This window comes from Bos indicus x Bos taurus, chromosome 9 (genome assembly GCF_003369695.1).
Source record: "Bos indicus x Bos taurus breed Angus x Brahman F1 hybrid chromosome 9, Bos_hybrid_MaternalHap_v2.0, whole genome shotgun sequence".
Taxonomy (NCBI): domain Eukaryota; kingdom Metazoa; phylum Chordata; class Mammalia; order Artiodactyla; family Bovidae; genus Bos; species Bos indicus x Bos taurus.
The window spans coordinates 60367149-60394979 of NC_040084.1; the positions used below are offsets into that span (position 1 = coordinate 60367149).

Below are 27831 nucleotides of genomic sequence, written 5' to 3' on the forward strand. Positions count from 1 at the left end.
TCTTATGAGAGTTATCTCAGTTTGGGTTAAACTTCCCAATAAATGATGGAGAGTCTGAAGGGGAGGCTCTTGGAGCCAGTGATATAGCAAGTGGTTTGTAAACCAAAGACTAAAGGAAGAGGAAATTCCCTGGTGGTCCAGTGGTTAAGATTCTGTGCTTCCATTGCAAGGGGCATGGGTTCAATCCGTGTTCAGGGAACTAAGATCCCCCATGCCATGTGGCCAAAAAAAAAAGACTAAAGGAAGAAATATGTTAACATATAGGGGCCAAGGAACTTTATTGAGTACCTATAGTGTGCCCAGTGAATATGAAAATAATTTGAGCAATGTAAAGATTTTAGTATCAGAGGAACAATAGAAGAAGTTCAGTGGACATACAGGGCTGGCTTTCTTTTAATGGGACACTGTGTTTTGTATTAGGATGTGAAGATTATATATAGAAGTATTTGAATAGAAGAAAGAAAAGGGGAAAAGAGAAAAAGAAAAAACTAAGTTCAAGTCTCTCTAAAGAGTTAATAACAAGATGGAAAAATTCCAGCCACTATGATAGAATTAAATCAGCCTGTTTTAATACCAAAGTGTGCTTAGTCATGTCTGACTTTTTGCAACCCCATGAACTGATGCCCTCCAGACTCCTCTGTTCATGGGATTTTCCAGGCAAGAATACTGGAGTGAGTTGTCATTTCCTTCTCCAGAGGATCTTCCCAACCAGGGATCGAACCTGCATCTCTTGCATCTCCTGCATTGGCAGGTAGATTCTTTACCACAGTGCTACCTGCGAAGCACAATACCATGAAATGTATTGTTCATTTTCATTCCTGTATTCTATTAGCAACATTTCTGCCTCTCCAAATCCTTTTGAAAACAGAGAAGTCTGCATCTGAAGCTTTGCCTGGTCTAGGGTCTGCCTCACCCAGAAAACATCTTCAGGAAACCTAAAATCAATGGGATTTTTTTTTTCAGTGGATAACACAAGCCAGTTTTGAGTGTGATTTAAAACTCACTATATAAATTCCTCCTGGCTTGCTTCAGCTATAAGTGTCCTCTATTTTTTATTGCCAACTCTTTCTGTAAAACATACATCCACTCCACTTTCCACACTTCAGATTTCAAGTGGAAGAGAGCTATTTGAAGGCCTACTCTCAAAACTGACTCATTGGACCTTGTAGACTGCTTTAAAAGCTACCATGAGTATAGATGTATATGTACATTTTTTTAGCTTTGAGCTCTTTTTTTTTATTGACATATACTTGATTTACAATATTGTGTTAGTTTCAGATATCCAGCACAGTGATTCAGATATATATTTATAGAGAGAGATATATTCTTTTTTAGATTCTTGTCCCTTATAGTTTATTATAAAATGTTGAGTATAGTTTCCTATGCTATACTGCAGGTCCTTGTTAGTTATCTGCTTTATATGTAGTAGTGTGTATCTGTTAATCCCAACTTTCTAATTTATTCTTCCCCCGCCCCTTTCCCCTTTGGTACCATTAGTTTATTTTCTATGTTTGTGAGTCTCTTTCTGTTTTAGAAATAAGTTCATTTGTATTTCTTTTAGATTCCACTCTATGTTCTTGCTTTTTGAAAATTATCTTTGAGTCAAAAAAATTATAGCATTTGCATTTATGGGTATACAGTTATGCAGTGAGCTTTTTAAAGGCACTTTAAGCTGGAGCCCATATCCCCCTAGTTTGGGTTGTGTCCTGTTCTTCTGAAAAGATACATATGCTTCATTAAGCTAAGATTTATTAGCAAGGCCACCAGGTGATCATGGGGCAGTAATTTTTTACATATCAATTTTGACTCAGTGCATTTAATTGGCAGCAAGGAGAAATATTAAAGGATCTTGCTAGCACAGCACAATCCACGGGAAGTGAGAAAGTCAAAGGAGTGTTTTTCTTCTATGATATATTGGAAATCAAAAAACGTGGTCTTAAAAATCATCTGACCCAGCGCTAAGGAAAAGGGCTATATTTTCTCTTTGGTACATCCCTTGTGTCTAATATACTGTTGATGATGATGATTAAAAATAACCCTTAGTGAGCATTCACTATGTGCCAAGCACTGCTTCATACACAATATGTGTTTAACTCACTGATGCTATGAGATTGCTACTGTTATTATCCCCAGAAGCCAAATGAGGAAACTGAGGCAAGAGAAACTAATTAACTTACATAAAGATCGACTCCTAAATTAAGGAACCAGAATATAAGCCCCGGCAACCTGACTCCAGAACCCGAGTTCTTAACCCCTGGTCTCAGTGATGACGATAGTAATCTTCATTTAAGATGCACATGCTGGGCTTTTAACTGTTGGGAAAATAAGCCCTGGGGTCACAATCCAGTCAGCTGTAGACATGGAGACAGCAAGTCCCTCCAGCCCTTGTTCAAGGTTTCCCTGTGCCACACAGAAATTACCATGAATGCAGCACTGCAAGTTTGTCTTTACACAAAAATGTAATGAAAAGGATGCTGAAAAAAATTTAAACATACAGTGATAACAAAGAGAAAATGCCCGAGCTCTGAAATTTTCATACTTTTTCTTCACTTTACCCATTGATGACTCAATTCACACCACTTGATCACAAAAAGATCTGAATATGTAGGTCACCTTGGCTTACATAAGGACCTGCCTTTGCAGCCTCCGTTTTGAAGCACTGAAGCCATAAAACACAGCTAAGACAACAGCTGCGTAGATTTTTATAATAACCCAGTGTGGTCTGCAGAGTAATGCCCCCCACAAAGATGGCTACATCTTAATCCCCCAAAGCTGTGAATACACTACCTTACATGGCAAAAAGGACTTTGCAGGTAGGATTAGGGATCTTGAGATGCAGAGATTTTCCTGGATTATCCAGTTGGGTTCAGGGTGATCACAAGAGTGCTTATAAGAGGGAGGCAGAAGGGTCAGAGTCAGAAAGTTCACTTTGCAGTCTGAAGTCCATTCAGGTGATGATGGAAGAAGTTATAGGGACCATCACCACAGAGCTGGTCAGCTGCTCCCCAGTTACCACCAGACTCAATGGCCAAGAGGAAGGTTGCCTTTTCCCCATCTGTGACCATTGCTATTTTCAACACACCAGCTCATGTTATACTAGTCTGTCTCTCTGCCATTCATCTTTATTTAAATTTTTTAATTTAAGTTCTGTAAGAACTTTCAGCTCCTTCTCATTGCCAGACCAGAATGATTGATTGGGCAAGTTGGCTGTTTTTAAAAAAATCCTACATCATGCAGTAGCTAAAATATCAATGGCTGTCTTCCCTTAAAGAAAGCTCTAGGCTACAGAATTCTGAGCCACATGCTCCCTAATAATTTATGACTCTGAATCCTAAACTACCTTGGTGACTCCTGCGAACCTTAATTCCTGCTGGAATCGTCACACGGGAAAAATGTGATATGTGTCTCAAGCAGCTTCCGAGTGGAACCTTACTGTCACTGATGTGGTCCAGATTATGGCTTTGGTGAGTGAGTCAGAAGCACTGTGACCCTCTTTTAATCATTCTCAGTCTTGATTTGGGTCCTCACTCATCGCCAGCTCTACCTCCTCATGGTCCCCCTCATTTGTCCACACCCCCACACCCCAGCATCCCACCATAGCTGTATTCCTGCCACCCCTCATGGTGCACTGGGTTCTCGCCTGTGTCTTTGCAGGATCCACCAGTTCCCTTCCAATACCCAGCTGATCCTCACCCAGGCTTCAGCCTGGGTGTCACTTCCTCAGAACCAGACGCCCTTCTACCAGCCCCTAGGTATGCTGGTAGAGCATAAAGGCTCTCCTCTCCATTCCAGCTCTTATTTATTATCAGGCTGATGACCTGTCTCTGCCCCATCCACCTAGAATCTCTCAGACCAGGACCCTTCCTTCCTTATTCACTGTTTTATCCCAACACCTGAGACTCTGTGGAACCATGGGAGGTGGGCAGTATGCCTTAGGTAAAGGAACAAGGGATCTGTGCCCTACGTTGCCAAGGTGGTCACCAGCCAGAATCCCACAGCGTAAAGCCCCAGAGGGAGAACACCTGATCTTATTATCTTGTCCCAAGTATCACACTCCTCAGCTCAGACATCTCCTCAGACTAAGGACTGCAGTGGAACTGGGACCCACTGGTCTCCAGGTGAGGCAGAACCCTCGCCAGGCTGACGCAGGTGCTCCCATGTCACTAAGTGGAGAAGGTGAACTAACATGACCCGGGGAAGGTACCGGCTCTACCGTGTTATTGAAAAGTGAAAGGAAAGTGTTAATCATTCAGTCGTGTCCAACTCTTTTGCGACTTCATGGACTGTATAGCCCACTGGCCATGGCTCCTCTGTCCATGGATTTCTCCAGGCAAGAATACTGGAGTGGGTTGCCATTTCCTTCTCCAGGGGATCTTCCCAACCCAGAGATTGAACCCAGGTCTCCCACATTGCAAGCAGACTGTTTACCGACTGAGCCACCAGGAAAGCCCAAAGTGTTATTAACACTATACAAGTAAAGTGCATTAAGTCTCTTATTTATTTCACTCTTCCTCTCAGAGCTGAAGGAAATTCAGCATGCAGGAGAGAAGCCTAATCAGAATGAATCCTCCCTGTGCACGTACAGACTTAGTGGTGGACCCCACAACAACAGATAATAGCAGTTGATAATGTCATCATCCAGAATGAACGAAGAACAAATGAAGTGGCCTTTTAGGTTTTCTTTCATTATGATCGGCTGAAAATGTTTCCGGTGTGGTGAACAAATAACAGATCCCAAATTCCCTTTCTTTCCTCCCTGAGAAGTACACCATTCAGATTCCACATCTATTTGCTGAGGCAACTGGCTTCTCCTCGCCTCATTCTCTGTCTCTGACTTGCCCTGAGGCCCAGATCTATACACCTCTTGTGTCCTTGTGCTCCCTCTCCTGGTCTTTTTAATTTTTCAGCAAGACAGCGTTCCTGAAATGTGTCCCCCAACCAGGGTGGGGGGGGTGCCTGGAGGGGAGAAAGGAGCCAGCCAGCACCGCAGGGTTTGTTGTAAGATCCTGGGGGATCAGAAACAGCATCTTCGTTGTTTGCGGTCCAGGTTGATGAAGTGAAAAGGGGCCATACTGGCATGGACAGGAAACGTGCCCAGCATCCTTTTTGAGAAATGAAATGCTTGTCCAGGGGAAAAAAAAAAAAAGTGTCATAAAAAGCATTTGATGGTACATTTTTGAAAAATGTGCCTCCCTAGAGATACACATATACACGTTCTGTGCCCTGCGCGTTAACGGTGCTAATTACCTAATTATCTGGTCAGGTGGAATAAAAACCCCCTTTGACGTTCCATTCCTTCCACATGCCAGAGGAAGTGTTTGGTGTCTGCTCTGTGACCGTGGTGAGGAGCTAACTGGATTCTCTTCCCACTAAGAGCAAGGATGTCGAACGGTCTGTGCAGCTGGCCGGGGCAGTGCTTGGCTCCAGGGGCACAGCTGGGAACAGGGCAATTCAAATCCCCACCCCAGAGCTGGCAGGACAACACACCCTCCAGAGGGATGGACTTCACAGGGCCTCCGTGCACGCAGTGTCCCCTGGGGCTGCCTGTGGACTCTGACCCTGCCCAGCTGCTTTGGCTTCTTTGGCTTCTTCTATGGCAGTTGCTTCTTAGACATTTCATCATTTTATCTCTTATATTCTTTTTTTTTCCTGTTTGACTTTCTGAAATATCTTCCCCACTATGTCGTTTTTCCTACTTTAGTAGGTAAAAGAGGATTTTGACTTTGCTTTTTCTCAAGTTGATCTAGAGGCTCCCTCCCATCCCCCAGATGTAAAATCCTGATTCTCACTTAGCATCCTAAGAAAGAAACAGTTTTGCTCGTCCATGTAACTCTCCCAGCCTCCTCGTTCAAACGAGCTTCCAGCTCCTGCAGTTCCTACAGCGATGGTATACAGGTGCCCCCCGAAGCCCCATCTGTTGTGCTCTGTGGCTTTCTATGCACCATCAGCCTTTCTTGACAGATCGTTTCTGTTTCTACCTTGGCATCCCTTTTATGAGGGCCAGTTGAAGTTTCATGCAGATGGGGTGGAGGGCCCTGGTTTCTCTCTGGCAGACAAAGGTGTTAAATACAAGATGCTTATGGAAGTTTTTTTTTCTAGATGGCCATGAGGCTATTTCTGACGTCTGCTGTGGTCACGATCACAGTATTCTGAGGGTGTGGGTTGTGTGCTCTTCTGTCCTCCAGCCTGCTCTCTTTGAAGCTCAGTGCTATCACACAGCCCATCAGACCCATCCTTCTTCTTGCACTTTCTGTCATTCCAGGAGTCTCAACAATGTATAGTTTAACATATAATTATACTTCCCAACTATAGATAATACATCATGAGTTCCTCCAGGGTAAGACTGTCTGTTTTGCTTCTGTTTACCTCAGCACCCAACACAGCAGATGCTCAAGTAAATATTTTTGGATTAATTATTGTTGATATGAGATACCTAGGATGTCTACAAAAATCCTCATGACCCCAGTAGTACTCTGTGACCTACTAATTTCCTATCATTTAACCTTTTGTGAATACTGTATCATCTAACTGAGGTGAAAATGTGGCCTTTTGTGAATTCCTTTAAAATGTGTGATATTATTGGCTTCTGAAAAGAAACAACAAACTCTTCTTTACAGTGCAGATGTTTTTGAGGGTTTTTTAGAATACATGTAGATGACCCATAAAAACAGACCTTCGGGAATTTCTCATCGAGACAAGCATGACACTTGCAGCAATTTGGATGGACCTAAAAATTATCATACTAAGTGAAGCAAGTCAGAAAAAGAAAGACAAATACCATATGATAGCACTTACGTGTGGAATCTAAAATATGACACAGATGAACTTATCTATGAAACAGAAGCAGATTCACAGACAGAGAGGACAGACTTGTAGTTGCCAAGGGAGAGGGAGGCCAGAGAAAGAAGGACTGGGAGTTTGGGATTAGCAGATGCAGACTATTATATATAGAATGGATAAACAGCAAGGTCCTACTGTATAGCAAAGGAAACTATATTCAGTATCCTGTGATAAACCAGAATGGAAAATAATATGAAAAATAATATGTATATACACATGTATAATTGAATCACTTTTATGTAGAGCAAAAATTAGCACATTATTAATAAAATTTAAAAAATGTTTAAAGGCATAACATTCAGATAGCAATGTAAAACAGCACTCAGGTACTCATGTGGTTGTATGCCAGAGCTGGGGGTCTGTGGGCAGCAGCTCTTGTCCAGAGTGTGTGTGAGGGGGTGGGCATCCAATTTAATTGCCACCTCCTTCACAGCGGTTTGCCCTGGCCTTGCATTCCATACTGAAGGACACCCTGCCCCCTGTCCTCCATAGATTTCACAGGTACAATTGGCATCAGTAAAGCAAAGTGAAGAATGGACCCAGGCAGTGAGCACAGCTTGAGCAAATGCTAGAAGGCCAGAGAAAGGCTGGTGGTCAGGCTCAAGAGGATAACTGGAGATGAGATTGAAAGGGGAGTTGTTTGGGGGGAATCCGGAAGGTCAAATGGAAGAGCATACAGTTTGCTCTCTAAAGCAGGTCATCGCTACTGGAAACATGGTCCATGTCAGGAACATTTACCCAAAGACTCTTCTGCCTCCCTGGAATGGAGGATCCAGAAAGATCATCAAGGTGCAGGAGAGGGAGAGGTGGTATCAGCAGAGAGGACAGGAGAAGTGATATTAGTTTTCCGTTTTGCTTTGAGTCTCAGAATTTTTACCACAAAGATGACCCTACCCAGAGGTTCTTAAGCCCTGGCCTCCTACACTTGTTAAAGAAATGATGGGGCCATCCAGACACCGGCTAGCATGGCTGAGGTTTTCAAAACTCTGCTGAACTGGAAGGCCGCTGACCATCCACTGTGGATGAGCTCTAGGATCCTCACTCCCAGGAGCCAAATATTTCCTGCTCTCATAGAGCAAGGAAACTGGAGGGCTTGTTTTCCATTATAGTCTGATTTCCAGCTTTGATGACTAAAATTCCATCAAAATACTGGAACACCCCCAACCAAGTATTGTAGGTGCCTGAACTCACATCCTTAAAGGTATATTCTGAAATACATTGATTCACCCCAAACAGCTGTTATTCTTGAGATTTGGTGTCTCTCAGAAACCATAAGTTTGTTTTCAGGATTCAAGAGGTATCTTCCTTTAGAGTAGAAAAAGTCGTCTCCCTGGTTAGGAGCTCTAAATAAAGAGGTCTTTCATTACAGTTCCAAGCCACATTCAAAGTAGGTGGCCCAGAACAGCCTCCAAGGGGCATTCTGGATGCACCTGTGGCTTATTTCCTTTTCTCACCATCCCCTGAGTTAGCATGAAAAGTGTGTTTCAGCCCCGCAGAAACTGGACACAGCCTGCCAGTCATTGGTGGAAATTTCTGCCTCACCTGCTTCAGCAGCAGTGCTACCAGAGATGACTCTACTGTCCAAAATAGGCCCCTAGGGGACTCCCCCTGGTGGTGCAGTGGTTAAGACTCTGCATACTGAATGCGGGGCACAGGTTCCATCCCTGGTTGGGGAATTAAGATCCCTCATGCCAAGTGCAATGGCTAAAAAAAAAAAGTCAGAAGAGGCCCCTGCCTTCATGCTCCATGGTCTCTATCCTGGACATACTGCCCCTCTCATAGGAGGCTTACACCCAGTACGGTTGATGTCATTTGCAAGCCTGGTGCCCTAGTTCCCACGGGAGGCTGTTGAAGGCTGCAGGGCAAGAGCCCAGTAGATCCAGGCAAAAATGGCAGCCTTGGCCACACTGATGGTTGGACTCCCTCTTCATTCCCTCCTTTGATGATGAGAATCACATAGAGATAAGGTGAGAACTAGAGGAGGGGGAGTAGCTGAGTGACATCAGTTTGACTTCATGCGCCGATCTAGGAGTATTGTGTCATACTGATTTCTGCAACCTTGATTACTGCAGAGCTGTGTGTTCCATCTGCTAGTCCTTTAACTCCAGGGCAGCCATGGTCCGGCTCACACACGGAAGGTTGATGGCCGCTGTTTAAGTCCTCACAGAGCACAGATGGCGCCTGCATCGCATCAGCATTGACTCTTCCCCATTGGCAGAGCCCGTTGTGGAAACAGGAGGAGGGAGGAGAAATCAGGAATACACGGTCTCTTTGGCAAAACGTCTGGTTCCCATATATGCGTTTACCCTGGCTTACTGTACAGCCTTGGATAACCCAGTCAGCATGTCTTGGCTTCTGTTTTAAGGTGGATAGTAAAGGACTTAAATGGAGGAAACTAAAGACAGTGGAAATACTGTCACTGCTGTCATCTAAACCATGCTTGTAAGGCAAAATCTGTAGCTTTGTTCCTTCCGTAAGCCACAGTAACACCCACTTCCATTGCAAATGGAAAAGCTCTGTTTGAAAAGATGATACACATCTTTTTAGAATTTTTAGTGTTTGTCTCAAAAGCCTTTTAGATGTATTATCTGAATTTATTCAGCATGCCCCTATTTATTTATTCCTATTTTGCAAATGAAAGATTGGCAGTACTTGTCCAGGTTGTCAGGGTTAGATTATTTTCCCCACCAAAGACAGTGATTCTCCCTTGGTGGCACCGAGCCCTCACGGTGATCGGGGTGTTAGTGGAATGTAAACCCACTTTCTTCCAGAGGTCAAGAAGAAAATGACATTTTCCATAAAAGACGTGTGATCTGTCGGTTCTTCAGTTTTTATTTCAGATGGAGAATATGACTTCAGTTCTTAAAAGAAAAAAATAAAAATTCCCTAACCAGGCATGAGCTTCCCTGGTGGCTCAGACGGTAAAGCGTCTGCCTGCAATGCGGGAGACCGAGGTTCGATTCCTGGGTCGGGAAGATCCCCTGGAGAAGGAAATGGCAGTCCACTCCAGCACTCTTGCCTGGAAAATCCCATGGATGGAGGAGCCTGATAGGCTACAGTCCATGGGGTCGCAAAGAGTCAGACACGACTGAGCAACTTCACTTTAACCAAGCGTGACAGATGTCTTCAACTGTGTGATGGATTGTCATGTGAAAGGAGGACTCAAGTTGTCTGCTTGCAGCATTACTAGGGTTAGTTCAATTCAGTCCAGCGAGTAGTTATTGAGGACCTCCAGTGCATAAGGTTCATGCTTTAAACTGAATGTAGGGGGGTGGGGGGAGGGACAAATATCCTGCTAATCTCATGACACTGATTATTGCAAGTGGGTTTGACATTGATAGGAAAGTGCAGAGTATTTGGTGAATCACTTGATAAACCAAGGAAAAGTGGAAGACAGAAGCAATGCTTATTTGGGTGAAGCAGGAGTAATTAAGAAATTGAGCTGGAGATTATTGCCAGAGTGATAAATAGAATTTCTTAGATAGCTCAAGTAAACTGCACGAGCAAAAGGGCATGACATGGAGATATGGCCATGAGAAGAAATTCTTTATTCAAATGAAAAGTGTGACCAGCTGGGCAGAAAAGCAGAGCAGCAGAATGTATCCAGAAACTGTAAGCAAGTTGAGAAACCCGAGGGCAGGAGCCTTCTAAGGAGAACTAGGAGGAAATAAGAGAGAAACGAAATTGACAGTGTAGGAGGAACTCCTTACAGATTATATAGTCGGGGCAATTACGGACTCCAGGTTTCAATTCCCATTTACAAAATCAGGGCAAAGGAGACGCATGATACAGAACTTCAACTATATAAGTAGCTCTCAGAATTCTCTTCAACTAACAGAATACCTGAGCAGTTATTGATTTGCCCTATTGGTGGTTTCACCTTTAGAGGATAGACAGTTCAAGACTAGAATTGCTACTTTGGTCCTAACACTGACTAACTAAAAGGAACTGACTAGAGTATACACAAGAGAATCCTTAGAAGAAACCATATCATTTTAGAGAACATGACAAAGAGGAGATTTTGCATAGCACATAATTATTTCAAGACCTGTTTTTATTTTGATTTAAAAAAGCACAACATGAATTTAATATTTTAACCATTTTTAAGTGTCCTATACTAATGTCCAGTAAACATCTTACTTTAAAAATAGTCCTTTTTTGATAGCAGCTATCCTAATGTGTCAGAGGTGATCTCTTATTGTGGTTTTGACTTGCATTTCTTTCATGATCAGGGACCCTGAGCATCTTTCATATGCTTGTTGGCAATTGGTCTGTCTCCTTTGGAAAAATACCTATTCAAGTCCTTTGCCTTTTGAAAAAAACCAAATTATTTGATTTTTGATGTTGAGTTATAGGAGTTCCTTATATTATTGATATTAACCCCTTACTAAATATACAATTCACAAATCTCTTCTCTCACTCCATAAGTTGCATTTTCACTCTGTTGTGTCTTTTTAAGATCATGTATTATTTGGCCGCGTCGGGTCTTAGTGGCAGCCTGTAGGAGTTTCACTGAATCATGTGAGCTCTTTGGTTGCATTGCACAGACTCTCTAGTTGGTAGCATAGGGGCTGAGTTGTTCTGTAGCACGTGGGATCTTAGTTCCCCAACCAGGGATCAAACCCACGTCCCACGCATTGCAAGGCATTCTCTTAACCACTGGACCACCAGAGATGTCCTTCTGGTGTGTCTTTTCATGCACAAAAGTTTTTAAATTTGATGTAGTCCCATTTGCCTCTGTTTGCTTCTGTTGCCTGTGGTGGTGTCATATCCAGGAAATTATTGCCAAATCCGGTGTCATGAAATTTCTGCCTTGTTTTCCTTTAGAAGTTTTCTGGTTTGGGGTTCACGACCTTTTGAAATTCTTTTTTAAAATCAGAGAAATGTAGAAATTACGCCTATGCAGGGAAAGATGACTCAGGACGGCTATGAATGTCCAAAACAAAGTTCAGATGAGGACCTTTTTTATTTTTTTCTACAAAGGATGGTAATTGTGCCAGCAGTTCTCTGTTTTGCTCAGATTTTTTTGAACGGTAGGAAAATATGAACAACTATGAATAGGTGTGCATGCCAAGTCACTTCAGTTGTGTCCAACTCTTTGTGACCCTATGGACTGTAGCCTGCTGGGCTCCTCTGTCCATGGGATTCTCCAGGCAGGAATACTGGAGTTGGTTGCCGTTTCCTCTTCCAGGGGATCTTTCTAATCCAGGGATCGAACACATCTCTCTTAAATCTCCTGCATTGGCATATGGGTTCTTTACCACTAGCGCCACCTGGGAAGCCCGTGAAAAGGTATAAGGACCTGCAAAAACAGTATCAAGAAAACCCAAGCTCAAAATGAGTGGAAACCTTTCAAAGAGGGAGAGATAAAAGAAATGTATTGTCCTGTGTGGAGCAAAAAGATAAGGAGACCAACAGCTACTCCTTGGGGCTGACCATTAGTATTGAGGATGACAGAGAGCCCTGAATTACCTTTATATTGTATGTCATAGAGAATGTTCAGTAGATGGAAAACTGAGGAAAAACTTGGAGAAAGAAATGGAAACCCCAGGTAGAAGAAAACACCTAAGCTCCCAGTCTGGATGAAGTCTCCCAAAGAACAGGCAAGACATAGTCATAATGATGGCACAACTTGTTAAGGTCAAAATCTTTGAGAAACTGTGGAGCCCAGGAAAACATTGGAAATCTGGAGGTGAAGATATGGCATTACAGGTTTTTTAAAAAGGAAGAAAGTGAATCTTAAAAAGTTTTCCTGGAGAACAATTTATATAATAAGAACAGTTTCTTAAAATTGACACGGGTGTACACTCGGGTTAAGAAACCAGTTTTGTACGATTACGATGGACATGTGGCTTATCGGTAGCAAATGCTAAGGGAAAAAAAAAAGCAGCAACAGCTCAGAGATGGTAATTGGTAGCAGCATAAGTAATAAGTGGCAGTGAAATAAACCTTCGCATTCATACAAAATAGACTCTAGATGGAAGGAGGTGATAGTTCTGTCCTCTGTTCTAGTGACTGGAGCATCTACTCAGTCCAGGTATCTTGCTGGAGATGTAGTCAAGCTCAAGATGTTTCAGAGGAGGGCAGTGAGGTGGGGAGAGGGGCTGGTAACTGGTTAGGTTTCAGAGATGGGTTGCTGCTGCTAAGTCGCTTCAGTCGTGTCTGACTCTGTGTGACACCATAGACGGCAGCCCACCAGGCTCCACCGTCCCTGGGATTCTCCAGGCAACACTGGAGTGGGTTGCCATTTCCTCCTCCAATGCATGAAAGTGAAAAGTGAAAGTGAAGTCGCTCAGGAATGGGAATTTTGGCTTAATAGGAAGAGCCCAGGTGGCGCTAGTGGTAAGGAATGTGCCTGCCAATGCAGGAGACTCAAGAGATGCAGATTCAGTCCCTAGATCTGGAAGACCCCCCTGTAGGAAATGGCAACCTGCCCCAGCATTCATGCCTGGAAAATTTCATGGACAGAGGAGCCTGGCAGGCTACAGTCATGGGGTCGCAGAGTTGGACAAGACTGAGCACAGGAAGAACCATTAGAAGGCTCTGATGAGAAACTGAACTTCTCAAGACTAGAAGCTTTAAAAACTGTTTTGTGTTATCTGGTTGAACATCAAATGGTTGATGGTTGGTTCGAAATGACTAGAGGGGTCTAGGAGGTAAAACCAAACCTTGACTCAAGAAAATTCTAGTCTGTGAAAATCATTGGTTTCCTGAAAGAGGGGAGGGGGTCATTCAAATGGAAATTAGGTAATTTTTTAAATCTCCTAAAAAATAATTTTCTGTTGGAGGTGGTTTTTCAAATGAAACTGTAAACCTCAATGCAGGTTTTACTACTTGTTTACCAGTGAGTAGGATGCTTTTCACTTTCATTTTACACTGAAAAATGTAAAAAGTTACTACTATTTTATACCTATTTTAAGATCTACAGTTATACTGAAATTGAATTTTTAAGAATTACTCCCTGAGCTTCATTATATAATCTTTCAGAAGAGAGACTTTCTGTTTTCATTGTATGCTTTTAGAGTAAATATGAATACAGTGCCTTCTATTTGAATCACCTGTGACTCTTGCCCATCATTTAGCTGGGAAACATAACTATCGGGTAACTGCAGGAGAAAATAATTAAGGCCACACGTGAAGAAGTGAGATGAGGAGGTAAAACCACCCAGGTGAAGTGAAGGTTCTGCAGGGCCAAAGCGTTGCCCGTTTCCAGGAAAGACGATGATGAATGTTTGCATTTCCTTCTCTGTTCTCTTCACCCAGATACCTCAGGGGCAGTTTCAACTGTTAGGTAGCCCCAAGATAATTTGGAGTCAATGGACACAGGCAGGGGTCACGTGACATGCCCCCTAGACATGAGCCTTACCAGGCTGCCTTTCCCATCTGGAACAAAGCTTTGGGATAACATGGCCCCCCACCAGAAAGGCATTTCTGCTCTGATGCCTTCCAGATGCCAAGAACTGAAGCTGAGCTGAGCTTGCTGGTTTATCAAATTCCTATGTGATAGAAGAACTCCCTTGATTTACCAGGTTTCATCAGGCAAGGAAGGGACTTAGCAGTTAGTGTCCTTCTTCAGGAGAAATCTAGGCACTGAATCCGAATAATATAAATGACGATAGAACCAGATGTGAGATTCACCCTTCTTCCTACTGGGGAAGCACCACATCCAGTTGGCCAGACTCCTTTGGATAGAGCTATAGAAAAGTGACTGTTTTCAGTTCAGTTCAGTTCAGTTGCTCAGTCGTGTCCGACTCTGCGACCCCATGAATCGCAGCATGCCAGGCCTCCCTGTCCATCACCAACTCCTGGAGTTCACTCAGACTCACGTCCATCGAGTCAGTGATGCCATCCAGCCATCTCATCCTCTGTCGTCCCCTTCTCCTCCTGCCCCCAATCCCTCCCAGCATCAGAGTCTTTTCCAATGAGTCAACTCTTCGCATGAGGTGGCCAAAGTCCTGGAGTTTCAGCTTTAGCATCATTCCTTCCAAAGAAATCCCAGGGCTGATTTCCTTCAGGATGGACTGGTTGGGACTGTTTTAGAGAATGTAATAAAACCTACAATCCTGTGTGTCCCTGTGAAATGTCATTTCTTTTCTGGTTCACTTCAGAGAAACAACAGCCAGTGTGAAAGGAGCAGGAAGATATTTAAAATGGATAACCAACAGGGACCAACTGTATAGCACACGGAACTCTACTCAGTATTATGTGCAGCCTGACTGGGAGGAGACTTTGGGGGAGAATGGATACATATATACGTATAGCTGAGTCCCTTTGCTGTCCACCTGAAACTCTCACAATATTGTTAACTATACTCCAGTATAATATTTAAAAAAATTTTTTTTTAATGAAAGCAGCAGGAGAGTTGAACTCTGCATTCAGAAGGCTTTATTGAAGCCCTGGCTGACCAGCCATGTGACTTTGGGGAAAATCCCTTCACCTTTCTGGGCTTCACCTCATTTGGCTTCCTTGTCTATAAAAGGGATGAGGATTGAGTCAGGGAAACAGAAACCATGCCAGGTGTTTCAAACAGAGGAGGTGTAAGACAGGGAATTGGTTAAACAGGTGTTGGAAAACTGAAACAGGAAGTGGAAGGAGACTCAAGCCAGTGATTAATGACGGCAGGTCACGGCTCCCACTCCCAGGGCTGGAGGGATAAAAGTGGCCTCTGAGCAGGAGGAGGGGCTGCATCAGGGAGGAGCCCACCCCTTCCAGACACCCCACCAGGGAAGGAAAGAAAACGAGAATGAACAGGAACCGCAACTGCCTTCCTCCTACCTCTCATCTCCCACCAGTGCCCACTATGGGCAGAAAAAGTCACCTGACGAAGGAGCCTGGTTTAAAAACAAACCTTAAAGAAAAAGTTTAAAAACTAATCTAGCTTCAGCATTAGAGAAGGAAACATAAAGAGAATGGGCATGATTGTGATACATAGGAGAGTTGCTAAGAGAGTAAATCCTAGAAATTCTCATCATAAGGAGAATTTTTTTTTCTTTTTATTGGGTCTTATATGAGAAAATGATGTGTTAGTTGCTTGGTCATGTCCGACTGTTTGTGACCCATGGACAGCAGCCTACCGGACTCCTCTGTCCACGGAATTCTCCAGACAAGAATACTGGAGTGGATAGCCATCCCTTTCTCCAGGGGCTCTTCCTCACCCAAGGATTAAACCCAGGTCTCCTGCAATGGAGGCAGATTCGTTACCATCTTAGCCACCAGGGAAGCACGAGAAGATGTTAGCTGAACCTACTGTGGTCATAATTTCACAGTATATGTCCATCCAACCATCACACTGTACACCTGAAACTTATACAGGGATGTGTGTCAATTGCTTCTCAATACAAGTAAGGAAAAAGCAAAACAAGAGTGGATGTGAGTCTGAAAGACAATAGGAAATAATCAGCATATGAGTTTATAATATCAGACTAAAATTAAGTGATAGAAGTCAAAGTTAGTAGTTTGGTCAGAACTATGGAGATGGTCCTGTTACGTTTGTATTGAAGTAATACTACTGGGACTTCCCCGAAGGTTTGATCCCTGATCAGGAAGCCAAGATCCCACATGCCTCATGGCCAAAAAAACCAAAAACGTAAAACAGAAGCAATATTATAATAAATTCAATAAAGACTTTAAAAATGTTCCAAGTAGTACAACTAGTTCTTTTCATAGGTAGGTAGGGATGGATATATAGATAGATTTGGTTCTGATATAGACAGTTTCTGAATAATTTTTTGTTGAAGTTTTTGAAATTAAAAGTTTGTATTAGTTCATTATTTAGGAAAACTACAAGATGTATTCAATACATTTCTGCAGACCCTTGCAGAAGAAATCATAGCAGCAGCATGGATGATTATAGGATTCTTCCTCGAGAGTTCCTGGGAATTCGTTTTAGGGAATCTGGATCTGTGAACTGACTCAAGTGTGGGATCATGACTCTATCATGGAGACTCAAGCAGGGCTCTGTCCACTTAACCTACATGATCTTCTTTTCTTTTTTCACCAATCAAAAAGTTTCTTCATGGGCTGACTGTATTTCAGTCCAAGATACCCATAATCCCGAGAGTCACTTGACCTACACTGCTGATCCCAGTAGCTGTGCCCCTAAACCCTTGGAGTTTCACTCAGATGGATTTCACTGGCTCTGCCCTCAGATGACATCACCCCTCTGAGATCACCATTTCAACAACCGGGCATAGACAGCAAGTGTGTGTTTATAGGGCCAGACACGGGCTTCTGACCTATGTCATTGCCTAGGGCCCCATCTCAGAAGGACCTTGTCATCACCTTTTCAGATTTTTTTTAATTTGGATCTTAGCTGTATGATGCAGGCTCTTCACTGCCATGTGTGGAATCTTCATTGCCACATGTGGGATCTTTAGTTGTGGCATGAAAGTTGTGACATGCTGAATCTAGGTCCCTGACCAGGGATCAAACCCAGGCCCCCTGCATTGGGAGTGTGGAGTCTTAACCACTGAACCTCCAAGGAAGTCCCACCATGTCATCCATCATCTTGAAGTTCTCAACCTCCAAACAATAAGACCATGCTTCCACTTTGCTCTCAGCCCTGCAAGTCTGATAGCCAGTCCTGGGCTGGAAGGACAAGTGTGATTAGAGGCCCAAGAAAGGCCTGACTGAGAAAATGGCATTTGAAGAATGAGCCAGGCCTTTCTTATTGTAATGAACTTCAGCTCAGCGTTCAAAAGGTCATCTCTTCTAGGAAGGCTATGCAGACACCCTTAGCGATTACTCCCCCTAGCTTGGTCCTGCCTTAGCAAGCTGCAAATACTTGTTACATACTTACATTACATTCTAGACATTTGTACTGAACATCTGTCTCTGGTCAGTGAAATGTTAGCTTTTTGGAGAAGGAGACTATATATTATCATTTTTGTAATAACAGCAATAATAATTGCTGTTACTCAATGCTAGAAGCTGTTCCATAGGTTTTACTACAAGGCAGGCACTGTTGTCTTACAGTTGGAGAAACTGAAGCATATAACAATTAAGTAAGCAGTTCAGGTTACCTGGTACATTGTAGAACTGGGATTTGGATGAAAGACAGCTGGTACCCTCAGATGTCATACAGTGCATAGTCAGTGCCCACTCTGTGGTCAGTGAATGAATGAATGAATGAATGAGTAGACAAAAAACAGTCAATGGTTAAATGATCAAATAGAGTCTCAGGGACAGATTTACAAACAGGAGAGGAACTTTATATTGTGCCTGGAAACCCCAATTCAAGCCTGACAGGAGAGAAAAGACGCTTAATTTCATGCTTGTAAACTACATTCACTAATAGATTTTTAAAAAAACCCACCATATGAAATTATATACTTGTAGATATAAATCAACTTGCTTTAGTTTTTGTATTGTTACTTTAGGCATGGAAACATTGATTTCTCTGGCTCTATCGTTAACTAAAATTAATATTAAAATAAGCAGAAGTTCTGTTGAAATAGTGAGGTTAATTTAACAAACACATCCTGAATGTAGTATGCTTGTATAGCATGCTGCTTTGGGAGACACATGTGATAATATGGATATTAATTTTAGAAAATTAAGATTAGAAGCAATGCTTCATCTCTAAATCAGTCTTCAGCCTGCAGAATGGGATGCAGTGTGGTGCGGGGGTGGAAAGGAGGAGTGAGTTGTCATCAGTGTTGTTCTCTTTATTTGACAAGTGCCTTGCTGTGCAAATACAACCCAAGTCAGTGTTTTCAAAAACCGATTGGCAAAGCTTTGCTACCTTCTCTTCCCCGTTCCAGGAGTGGAGGAGAGATCTAGCTTCACTGGGATGTAATGTTGCTGAAAATAAAAGAGTCCATGTTTGGTGAGGCTGGGATTATGGAACCCTGGGCACGTGCCACCCCTCTCCTGGGGTGCAGTCCCCAGATCTCCTGACCATCTGATCAACCTTGGGCAGATGGGCTCAGTGCTGCAACCATGAATGTATACTGCCAGCAGCAGCTGAGGAGGGACATCCTTGGTGGTCCAGTGGTTGGGCCTCTGCCTTCCAATGCAGGGGGCGAGAGTTTGATCCCTCATTGGGGAACTAAGATCACACATACTGTAGAGTGCAGCCAGAATTTTTTTTTAAACTTTAAAAATTAAAAAGAAAACTGAAAGAACCATCAGAGGAGACCTTTATCACATGGCTCGAGTATGGAATGCTGGTCATGTCTCATAAACATTCCCAAACCCTATTTTCAATTTATGCCTGCAGCCCAACTGCCTGATCCCTATAATAGTCCAGAGCAATGAAATTGTTGAGAAGTTTCCTTTCACCAGCTCTGTCTAGCAGCACACGGGGCGCATTCTCAGAGAATAAACTCCCCAGTCCTGCTAACAGCCCCTAAGCGTGCCCTCTGCTCCCTACGTTTTCATCACTTCATCTTTCTTTCTTCTCCAGCAGAGATCGTACATCAGAACCCTGGGGGAACAAGGGGTGGAGGCTCATAGCTTCAGTGGGTTACATTTCCAACCCATGAATGGCACATGGATGCACACCACAGGGCACAAGTCTGGTGGTCCGACCCTGTTTCTTTCAGACCCAGAACCCAAAGGTCAGTGCCACTTGCCTCATGTGTGCTGTTGACTGAGGTCACAGCCTCCTTGGGAGCAACCAGAGAGCAAGGCGAGGTTATTTGCTGACCTCTCACGGACCTTGGTCCCACAGGGCACACTCCATTGTGCCCAGTGTGTGAGCCAGTCTCATCTGTAGCACAATGCATATTGCACACTACATGATGAAGAAAATACTCTTCAAAATGATCCAACAGCCAAGGGGGACTTCCCTGGCAGTCCAGTGGTAAACACTCTGCACTTCCACTGAAAGCGACATGGGTTCCAGCCCTGGATGGGGAACTAGGATCCCACATGCCTTGAGGCACGGCCAATAAAAAGAAAAAGAAAATTTTAAAAAATGATCCAACCTAAATATTACTTTCGTAATGCAAGACTGCTATCCCAGGTGCCCCTGATACTGTATTTTGCGCTTGTTCGTCATTCCTTTAGACCATTCCTGACAGTAATTTTGAGCCTAGATGTGTCTGCTTCCCTTAGAGCAGTGGAGTGCAGCTCCATTAACACCAGTGAGCTGGGACTGGCTTGCTATTTCTCGTTACTTCATTCCATTGTAACTTGGTGATCATTACCTTTTTAAATAACATTTTTATGGGTCATTAGTTTTGTGTGTGATTCTCCACCTCCTACTCCCCATCTTATTTTCCCCATTATCAGAGCCTTATTTGTTACAAACAGAATGTAAATAAAAGTGCAGGCTTGTGGCCCAGTTTCATAAACATCCAGCTTCACATTGGTACCTGGATATTTGTCATCGGTACCTGGATATTTGTTTTCTGAGGACAATGTGAGGTGAAATGATTCCTGAAAGTGGAAAGACAGTGCAAGCTACTCAAGATGGGGGATAAACCAATACTGAGAAAGCCTCTGCCTGTTTTAACACCAGAGATGGGTTCCTGGGAGGGATGGGTGTTGCAGTTCAGAAGGTACCCATTGTATCAAAGCAACGCTTGACCCAGATCAGATGCATGTATGCATGCAAAGTTGCTTCTGTCATGTCCAACTCTGTGTGACCCTATGGACTACAGCCCACTAAGCTCCTCTGTCCATGGGATTCTCCAGGCAAGAATCCTGGAGTGGGTTGCTATACCCTGCTCCAGGGCATCTTCCCGACCCAGGTATGGAACCCAGGTCTCTTATGCCTCCCGAATTGGCAGGAGGGTTCTTTACCTCTAGCACCACCTGGGAAACCCAGATCCGACCCCGGTGGAGGCAGTTCAGTGACTCCAGGTGTCCTGCTTACACGTGTTCAAGGGACCATCTCCTCTTCTGATCTGGTCAGGATTTCTCAGCTGACAACTCATCATGTCATCTTGTGACAGCACTTCCATTCTTTTTTTTTTTTTTTTTTTTGTTTTTTGTCTTTGTGTTCAGCTACACTGGGTCAGTTTCGGCATGCTGGATCTTTAGTTGCAGCATGCGAACTCTTAAGTTGTAGCATGTGGAAACTAGTTCCCTGACCAGGGATTGAATCCAGGCCCCCTGCATTGGGAAGCTGAGAATCTTAGCCACTGGACGCTCAGCCCTCTCAGTGTTAACATGGTTACTTAAAATTAACTTATTGTTCATATATCTCTTCTTCAAAGCTAAATCATGAGTTTATTAAGGACAGTGCTGAGTCTTAGACTTAACCATTCCTCATAGCACTGGTTGGAATCCCAGCTCTCCACTTACGAACTCTATGATGACCTTGGACGCATTCCTTCATCTCCTTGCTTCTCAGTTTCCTTGGCTACAAAAAGCATGGCAATCCTGCCTGCCTTGCAGTACGTTAGGAAAACCAGCTAGAATGGTGCTAGGCAGTAACAGGAGCTTGGTGAATAATAATTGATTCACTAGACAAAACCCTGCACACAGAAGCTGAACAAAATGTAGCAGAATTGAATGTAACAAAACATGATTTAACCTCATGGGAGGGAAGAGCTAATTATGGTTGCTTAAGATTTCATGGTGAGGACACCATTTCCTCCGACCTGGGCTTGAATGACAGTTTACAACCCTGTTTTTATTCTTGACTTGTTTGTGAGCATGTAACCATCATTCCAAGCTCGTCATGTCTCCTGAACCCAAAAGGATTGGTGAACTGATTTGGGATGTGGAGACTGTGCTTATTGGCATCCTTGGCCCCACTCCTACATTGAAGCAACAGCCTGGCCCTAAGTGGAGAGCTTCCTGCAGCTCCTTGCTGCCCTGAGGCAGGTGGTGGCTCCCAGGACTTATCTAGTGATACCCATGGATGTCTCTTAGCTTCTTTAGGAATTTTCTTTAACGCAGTCATAATGCAGGCAGTGGTGTGGCTTACCGAGACCACATCAAGATTAAAAAAAAAAAAAATGGGGATGAGAGCGTAAGGAGCGCTGTATGAAAAAATAAATAAATAGCATTGAGATGAGTTTCCCAGATTTCCCATATAATGAGTGCATCTGCCAAAACTCAAGATGTGTATTATCTACTCTGCAACTGGCAGATTGCCTTGGCGGGGAGCAGAGGATGCTTCCTGATGAAGGAATCAAATCTGTCTTGATTCTGCCACTTTCTCTTTGTGGTGGAGCCACGTTACAATGAAAAAATGGGTCCTGTGACATTCTCGGCAACCTTCTGTAGTTACTTATCAATATGCACTTCCTTATCTTACACCCCCTTTTAAAGGTTCCTGGGAGAAAAGTACACAAAACAGACATCTGCTGAATCTGTTGCCATGTCAACTTAGAACAAACGTGGTCAGATGTGCTCCCTTTCGATGTGGGTACTAGGGGTGAGTGAGTGAGTGAAAGTCACTCAGTCGTGTCCGACTCTTTGTGATACCATGGACTATACAGTCCACGGAATTCTCCAGGCTAGAATACTGGAGTAGGTAGCCTTTCCCTTCTCCAAGGGATCTTCCCAACCCCAGGATTGAACCCAGGTCTCCCACTTTGCAGGCGGATTCTTTACCAGCTGAGCCACAGGGAAGCCCACAGGTACTAGGGGACACAGCAAATAAGCACCCCCGCCCACTGTTGATGAGTTAATCGGTGTAGTTTGTTGGTTGACACAATGCCTTTCTCCAAAAGTAACCTAAGGCCAAACTAACCAAACAAACTTGTCACTTTCTCGACACTGTAGTTTTCTGTTAGGGGCTCAGTTGAACTTCTGACATATTCAGTAATATACCAGCTTTTATCAGATATTTAGAGGCCCTAGTTAGATTCAGGGTCACAAACAGAAATGAAAAAGCCCCTGATCTGAAGAAACTTTGTTGTCCACTGGTAGAAAGACACAATTAAGTACAATAAAAGGGAGATGGCAGTGATTGCCTTTGTAGAACTATAATGTGGGTCTTTGCAGTCATGTGTTTTTGTGGTAGGTTTTTATTGAAAGTATTTAAAAAATATTAACAATTAAAATTCCAGTCATCTCTGTATCTAAGAAATTTACCTTACTAGGCATTCCCTTAGAATGCAGTGATATAGGGACTTCCCTGGTGGTCCATGACTGAGACTCCGAGCTCCCGGTGCAGAGGGATGCATGGGATCCCATGGGATCATGCATGTGATCCCACATGCTGAAACTAAAGAGCCCATATGCCACAACTAAGACCTGGTGTAGCCAAATAAATTTTAAAAAGACAAGGTGCAATGCTATAAAATCAGTGCTGCCTTGGGGAAGACCGAGTATTTCCTCACTCCGGCCATGGGGACTGAGAGGATGCTGTCATTCGATCTCTAGGAGGTCTGCAGAGGGCTCCCAGAGGAGCGATGTCTGAGCTGAATTTTGAACAACAGTTTCAGGTCCTCCCAAGAGTCTGGGCTCTGTGTGCTGTGCTGAATTCTGTTCCTGTGGCAGTCATCTACCAAGCCTGCTGGTTTATCTTGCTCCACATTTATTCCCCTAGCAGAGATTTTTTAAATCACTGCTACTATAGCTCCCAGCAAGGACCCATGACCACTGCTTTCATTTGTTTTGTACATGTGATTCATGAATGTGCCTCCCTTCCCTTCCTTGTGGGGTCAGCAGTGCTTGCAAGAACTTAGAGGATGCATGGGTTTGTGTATAGGGTAGGGGCAAAGAGTCGGACACAACTGAGCGACTGAACAGACACACACAAGGAAGCCTGCCCTGACCACCAGGAGGTTTCATCCATTTCCATCTGAAAAAACAACTGGCCTTAGGCAACATATTTCTAACTAAGTCATTCTGCGTGTTTGTGTGCATGCACGCATGCCCATGTACACACGCTGTGCATAAATAGCACATTCCCAATCTGTGTAAAATGAAATGGATGAGCAGCACAGGACAGTAGGCTCAGCCCCTGAAGGTTTACCAGGAAAGAAGACAGCTGTGTGGCAGGGCTGCTGCTTATAATTAGGGAAAGAATTGCCCATGTCCCGTGCCATTCAGCAGCTTCAACCATTTGAATGACAGCCGGTTTGTTTAGTTTTGTAACACCCTCCGCGCCCGCCTCCCCCGCAACCCCGTTTTATGGGCCAAGAGTTAATTTCTTGTTGAGAACACTGCTAAGGACTGACTTCTCTGGTACCATTGTTAAGATGGGATATGACATGATGGCTGGCAAATCTCAAATAGAAATCATGATGAGTGAGCAAAAAAATAGGAGTTGCTTTTAATGTCTCCTTTTAACTTTGTAAGTGAGCAAAAAACTATTTTCAAAGCCCCGTGGACTTTCCGGTTTTTAACAGGGCCATATTGCCGGTTTTGCAGTTGACAAGAAAATTATAACGCTTTCTTTGGCTCGAGCGAGCTGTAAGAAGCATCACAGCACTCCTGATGTACAATGGCTCTCAACAGGATGGATGGGGAGGGAAATTAATAGGCGTCCCATTGTTACCGTGCATTTTTGCCAGGATATTTCATTAGTGTAAACACTGAACCCGTTGTCATCTTGTTTAGCCACTTGACCCTGGTGATTTTCAGTTCTGTGTATCGTGATGAGTAGAGCAGTGGCGTGCACGAGACAGGCCCTAATTATTGGGAGCCGAATCATTGCTGACCCAGGACGAGATTAACTGCTCCTTTGCAGTCTTTATCCTGGGACATTAGCGCTGTCTGGTTATCTTGCTTCAGTTGAGAGATTCGGGACAATAGCAGTGCTGACGGTAACGGTTGGCGATTTCCCTGTTTGTTTTGCAGGTCACGGCCAGGGGGTTTGGGCCACTGTTGCAGTTCGCCTACACCGCCAAGCTGTTACTCAGCAGAGAAAACATCCGCGAGGTCATCCGCTGTGCCGAGTTCCTGCGCATGCACAACCTGGAGGACTCCTGCTTCAGCTTCCTGCAGACCCAGCTCCTGAACAGCGAGGATGGCCTCTTCGTGTGCCGGAAGGATGCTGCGTGCCAGCGCCCGCACGAGGACCCCGAGGACAGCGCGGGAGAGGAGGAGGACGAAGAGGAGGAGACCATGGATTCGGATACGGCCAAGATGGCTTGCCCTAGGGACCAGATGCTTCCAGATCCCATCAGCTTTGAGGCCACCACCATCCCAGTGGCAGAGAAGGAAGAAGTTTTGTTGCCCGAGTCCGACGTGCCCGCGGACACCAAGGAGAGCTCGGCCAAGGACGCGTTAACGCAGTACCCCAGATACAAGAAATACCAGCTTGCATGTACCAAGAATGTCTATAACGCATCATCACACAGTACCTCAGGTTTTGCAAGCACATTCAGTGAAGATCACTCTGGCACCAGCCTCAAACCGGGGCTTGCCGTGGGGCAGATTAAAAGCGAGCCGCCCAGCGAAGAGAACGAAGAAGAGAGCATCACGCTCTGCCTGTCCGGAGATGAGCCTGACGTCAAAGACCGAGCGGGCGACGTGGAAATGGACCGGAAGCAGCCCAGCCCCGCCCCCGCTCCCGTCCCCGCGCCCCCTGCCGGGGCCGCCTGCCTGGAGAGGTCCAGGGGCGCGCCCTCCCCGTCCTGCTTAAGGTCTCTGTTCAGCATAACAAAAAGTGTGGAGTCGTCCGGCTTGCCCGGGACCTCTCAGCAGCACTTTGCCAGGAGTTCAGCGTGCCCTTTTGACAAGGGGATCACTCAGGGTGACCTTAAAACTGACTACGCCCCTTTCCCGGGGAATTACGGACAGCCCCACATGGGCCAGAAGGACACGTCCAGCTTCACCATGGGGTCGCCCCTCAAGGGGCCTGGCTTGGAGGCTCTCTGTAAACAGGAAGGAGAGCTGGACCGGAGAAGCGTCATCTTCTCCTCCAGCGCCTGTGACCAAGTGAGCACCGCGGTGCACTCGTATTCTGGGGTAAGCGCTCTGGACAAAGACCTCTCCGAGCCGGTGCCAAAGGGCCTGTGGGTGGGGGCCGGCCAGTCCCTCCCCAGCTCACAGGCCTACCCTCACGGTGGGCTGATGGCGGACCACTTGCCAGGAAGGATGCGGCCCAACACTAGCTGCCCGGTGCCAATCAAAGTGTGCCCTCGCTCGCCCCCGTTGGAGACCAGGACAAGGACTTCCAGCTCGTGCTCCTCCTACTCCTACGCAGAGGATGGGAGTGGGGGCTCGCCCTGCAGCCTCCCTCTCTGCGAGTTCTCCTCCTCGCCCTGTTCCCAGGGAGCCAGATTCCTTGCCACAGAACATCAGGAACCAGGCCTGATGGGAGACGGAATGTACAACCAAGTCCGACCCCAGATTAAATGTGAGCAGTCTTACGGAACCAACTCCAGCGACGAATCCGGATCGTTCTCGGAAGCAGACAGTGAGTCGTGTCCTGTGCAGGACAGGGGCCAGGAGGTAGGGAACCCGCATAAATTCAAGCATGTGATCCACCCTCAGTCCTTTATCTGGACTCTCCCTGACCCCCCCACCACTGCCAGATTGTTCTTGTTTGCCAAGATTTAAGCTATACAGTTAAGGGACCGCCTCCCCCATCCTCCCCTGGTGGCTCAGTCGGTAAAGAATCTGCCTGCAATGCAGGAGACCGCCTGCAGTTCAAGAGACCTGGGTTCGAACCCTGTGTGGTGAAGATACCGCCTGGAGAAGGAAATGGCAACCCACTCCAGTATTCTTGCCATGGGAAATCCCATGGGCAGAGGAGCTTGGCAGGCCACAGTCACAGTCCGTGGTGTCACAGTCAGACACAAATGAGTGACTAAACCACACACCCGCCCCATCCCCCTCATCCACAGAGGCAGAATCCTTGGAGGTGATTCAGAATTAACCAGTTTGCCCCAGACAGCACTTGAAATTTGATCGAGATTTCAGTCCTCAAAAAGCAGAGGCAAAGAGCTTAGTGGGAAAAAAGTCTGATGCCTGAAAGCGTGTGCAGGTACTCCAGATCCCCCCTGCCCTGTCTGCTTTGAAAGAATGCCATACCTGTCACCGTCATCCTTGCCCCTCGCTTCTTCAGTGAGAAGAAAAGTATAAAATTGCTTTCAGAATTGACTGATTGAAACTGGAGAGATTCACAGTAAGCCCGTGCTTTCCCAGCACCTTTAAGTTTCCTTGTCAACAGGGACCCTGGAGTCATCCCTTGTCCATTGTGAATGCAGGTGATGGACAGCTCACCATCCATCCTGGCCCCAGTATCACTGAGGAAGCACCTTTGTCGGTCGCACCTGACCGTATCATGGGTCATTGCCCAAGGGCCCCACAAACGGTGAGAGTCATTTTAAGGAGCAGTGGGGTTGAGTAGCAGTTTTTGTCCACACTAAAAGTGAAGTGCTTTCTAGGTAAAAATTCCCAAAGGCTCCATCCATATCTTCCCACTGCTGGGAGAGGAAGCAGGTGCAACGCCAGCCACATCGTGAGCGAGACTCATGTGGCCAAGGAAAGAAAAGAATGGACACCGCAGGTGATCCCCCTTCCCTTGTAACACGAGAAGCCCCCAGAAAGAGCTGAGGGTGTCTGTGTCACGATCTGGTAGTGACTGCCAGGGACCCCACGTGAGACCTGCCACCTGTGTCTCAGAGCAAGCCTAGTGCCAAGCCCCTCCTGAGAACTGCATCTCCGAAAAACACAGGCGGAAATGAAGCGTGATTCTCATTAGGCCAGTGCACTTCATCCACGTCTGTGCTCCCTGGATATTAGCCTCTAGTAAAGCAGGGATGTTAACCCAACCAGACAGCAGAAATGCCACACGGGGTGAGCTGGCTTTTCACAGAGCCACGTGCAGTTTATTCAGCCCTCTGTGAGGTTGGCAAGAAGCACATGAAGTGTTTCAATTGGGCATGTTTTGCAATCAGCTTCCAAAGCTCCCTGTACCAACTACAGACATGCCCTGTGGTCACTTCCTCGCCTTTTACCTAGCCTGGTCCCCACCCCTCCGTTACTACCTAGCAAAAATGGAAAGAGAAATATACTGAAAGGATTTAGTTTAACTAAGAGACAATAAAAAGGAAATTTGAATGGGAAACTCAGTACACTGTATCTCCTAGGGTTTGGAATGGAGGGTTGGGCTCAGTGTCCCAAGCCAGA

At 45.0% G+C, this 27831-nt stretch overlaps 1 protein-coding gene across 2 annotated transcripts in view; it reads left to right on the forward strand.

Moving 5' to 3' along the window:
• BACH2 (BTB domain and CNC homolog 2) overlaps nucleotides 1-27831 on the forward strand; it is a 390487-nt gene that overhangs the window by 340138 nt on the left and 22518 nt on the right. For both annotated transcript variants that reach the window (XM_027551387.1, XM_027551386.1), the window contains one exon: nucleotides 24550-26148. In XM_027551387.1, the coding sequence (XP_027407188.1) occupies nucleotides 24550-26148 (1599 nt within the window). The remainder of the gene's footprint in view (nucleotides 1-24549; nucleotides 26149-27831) is intronic.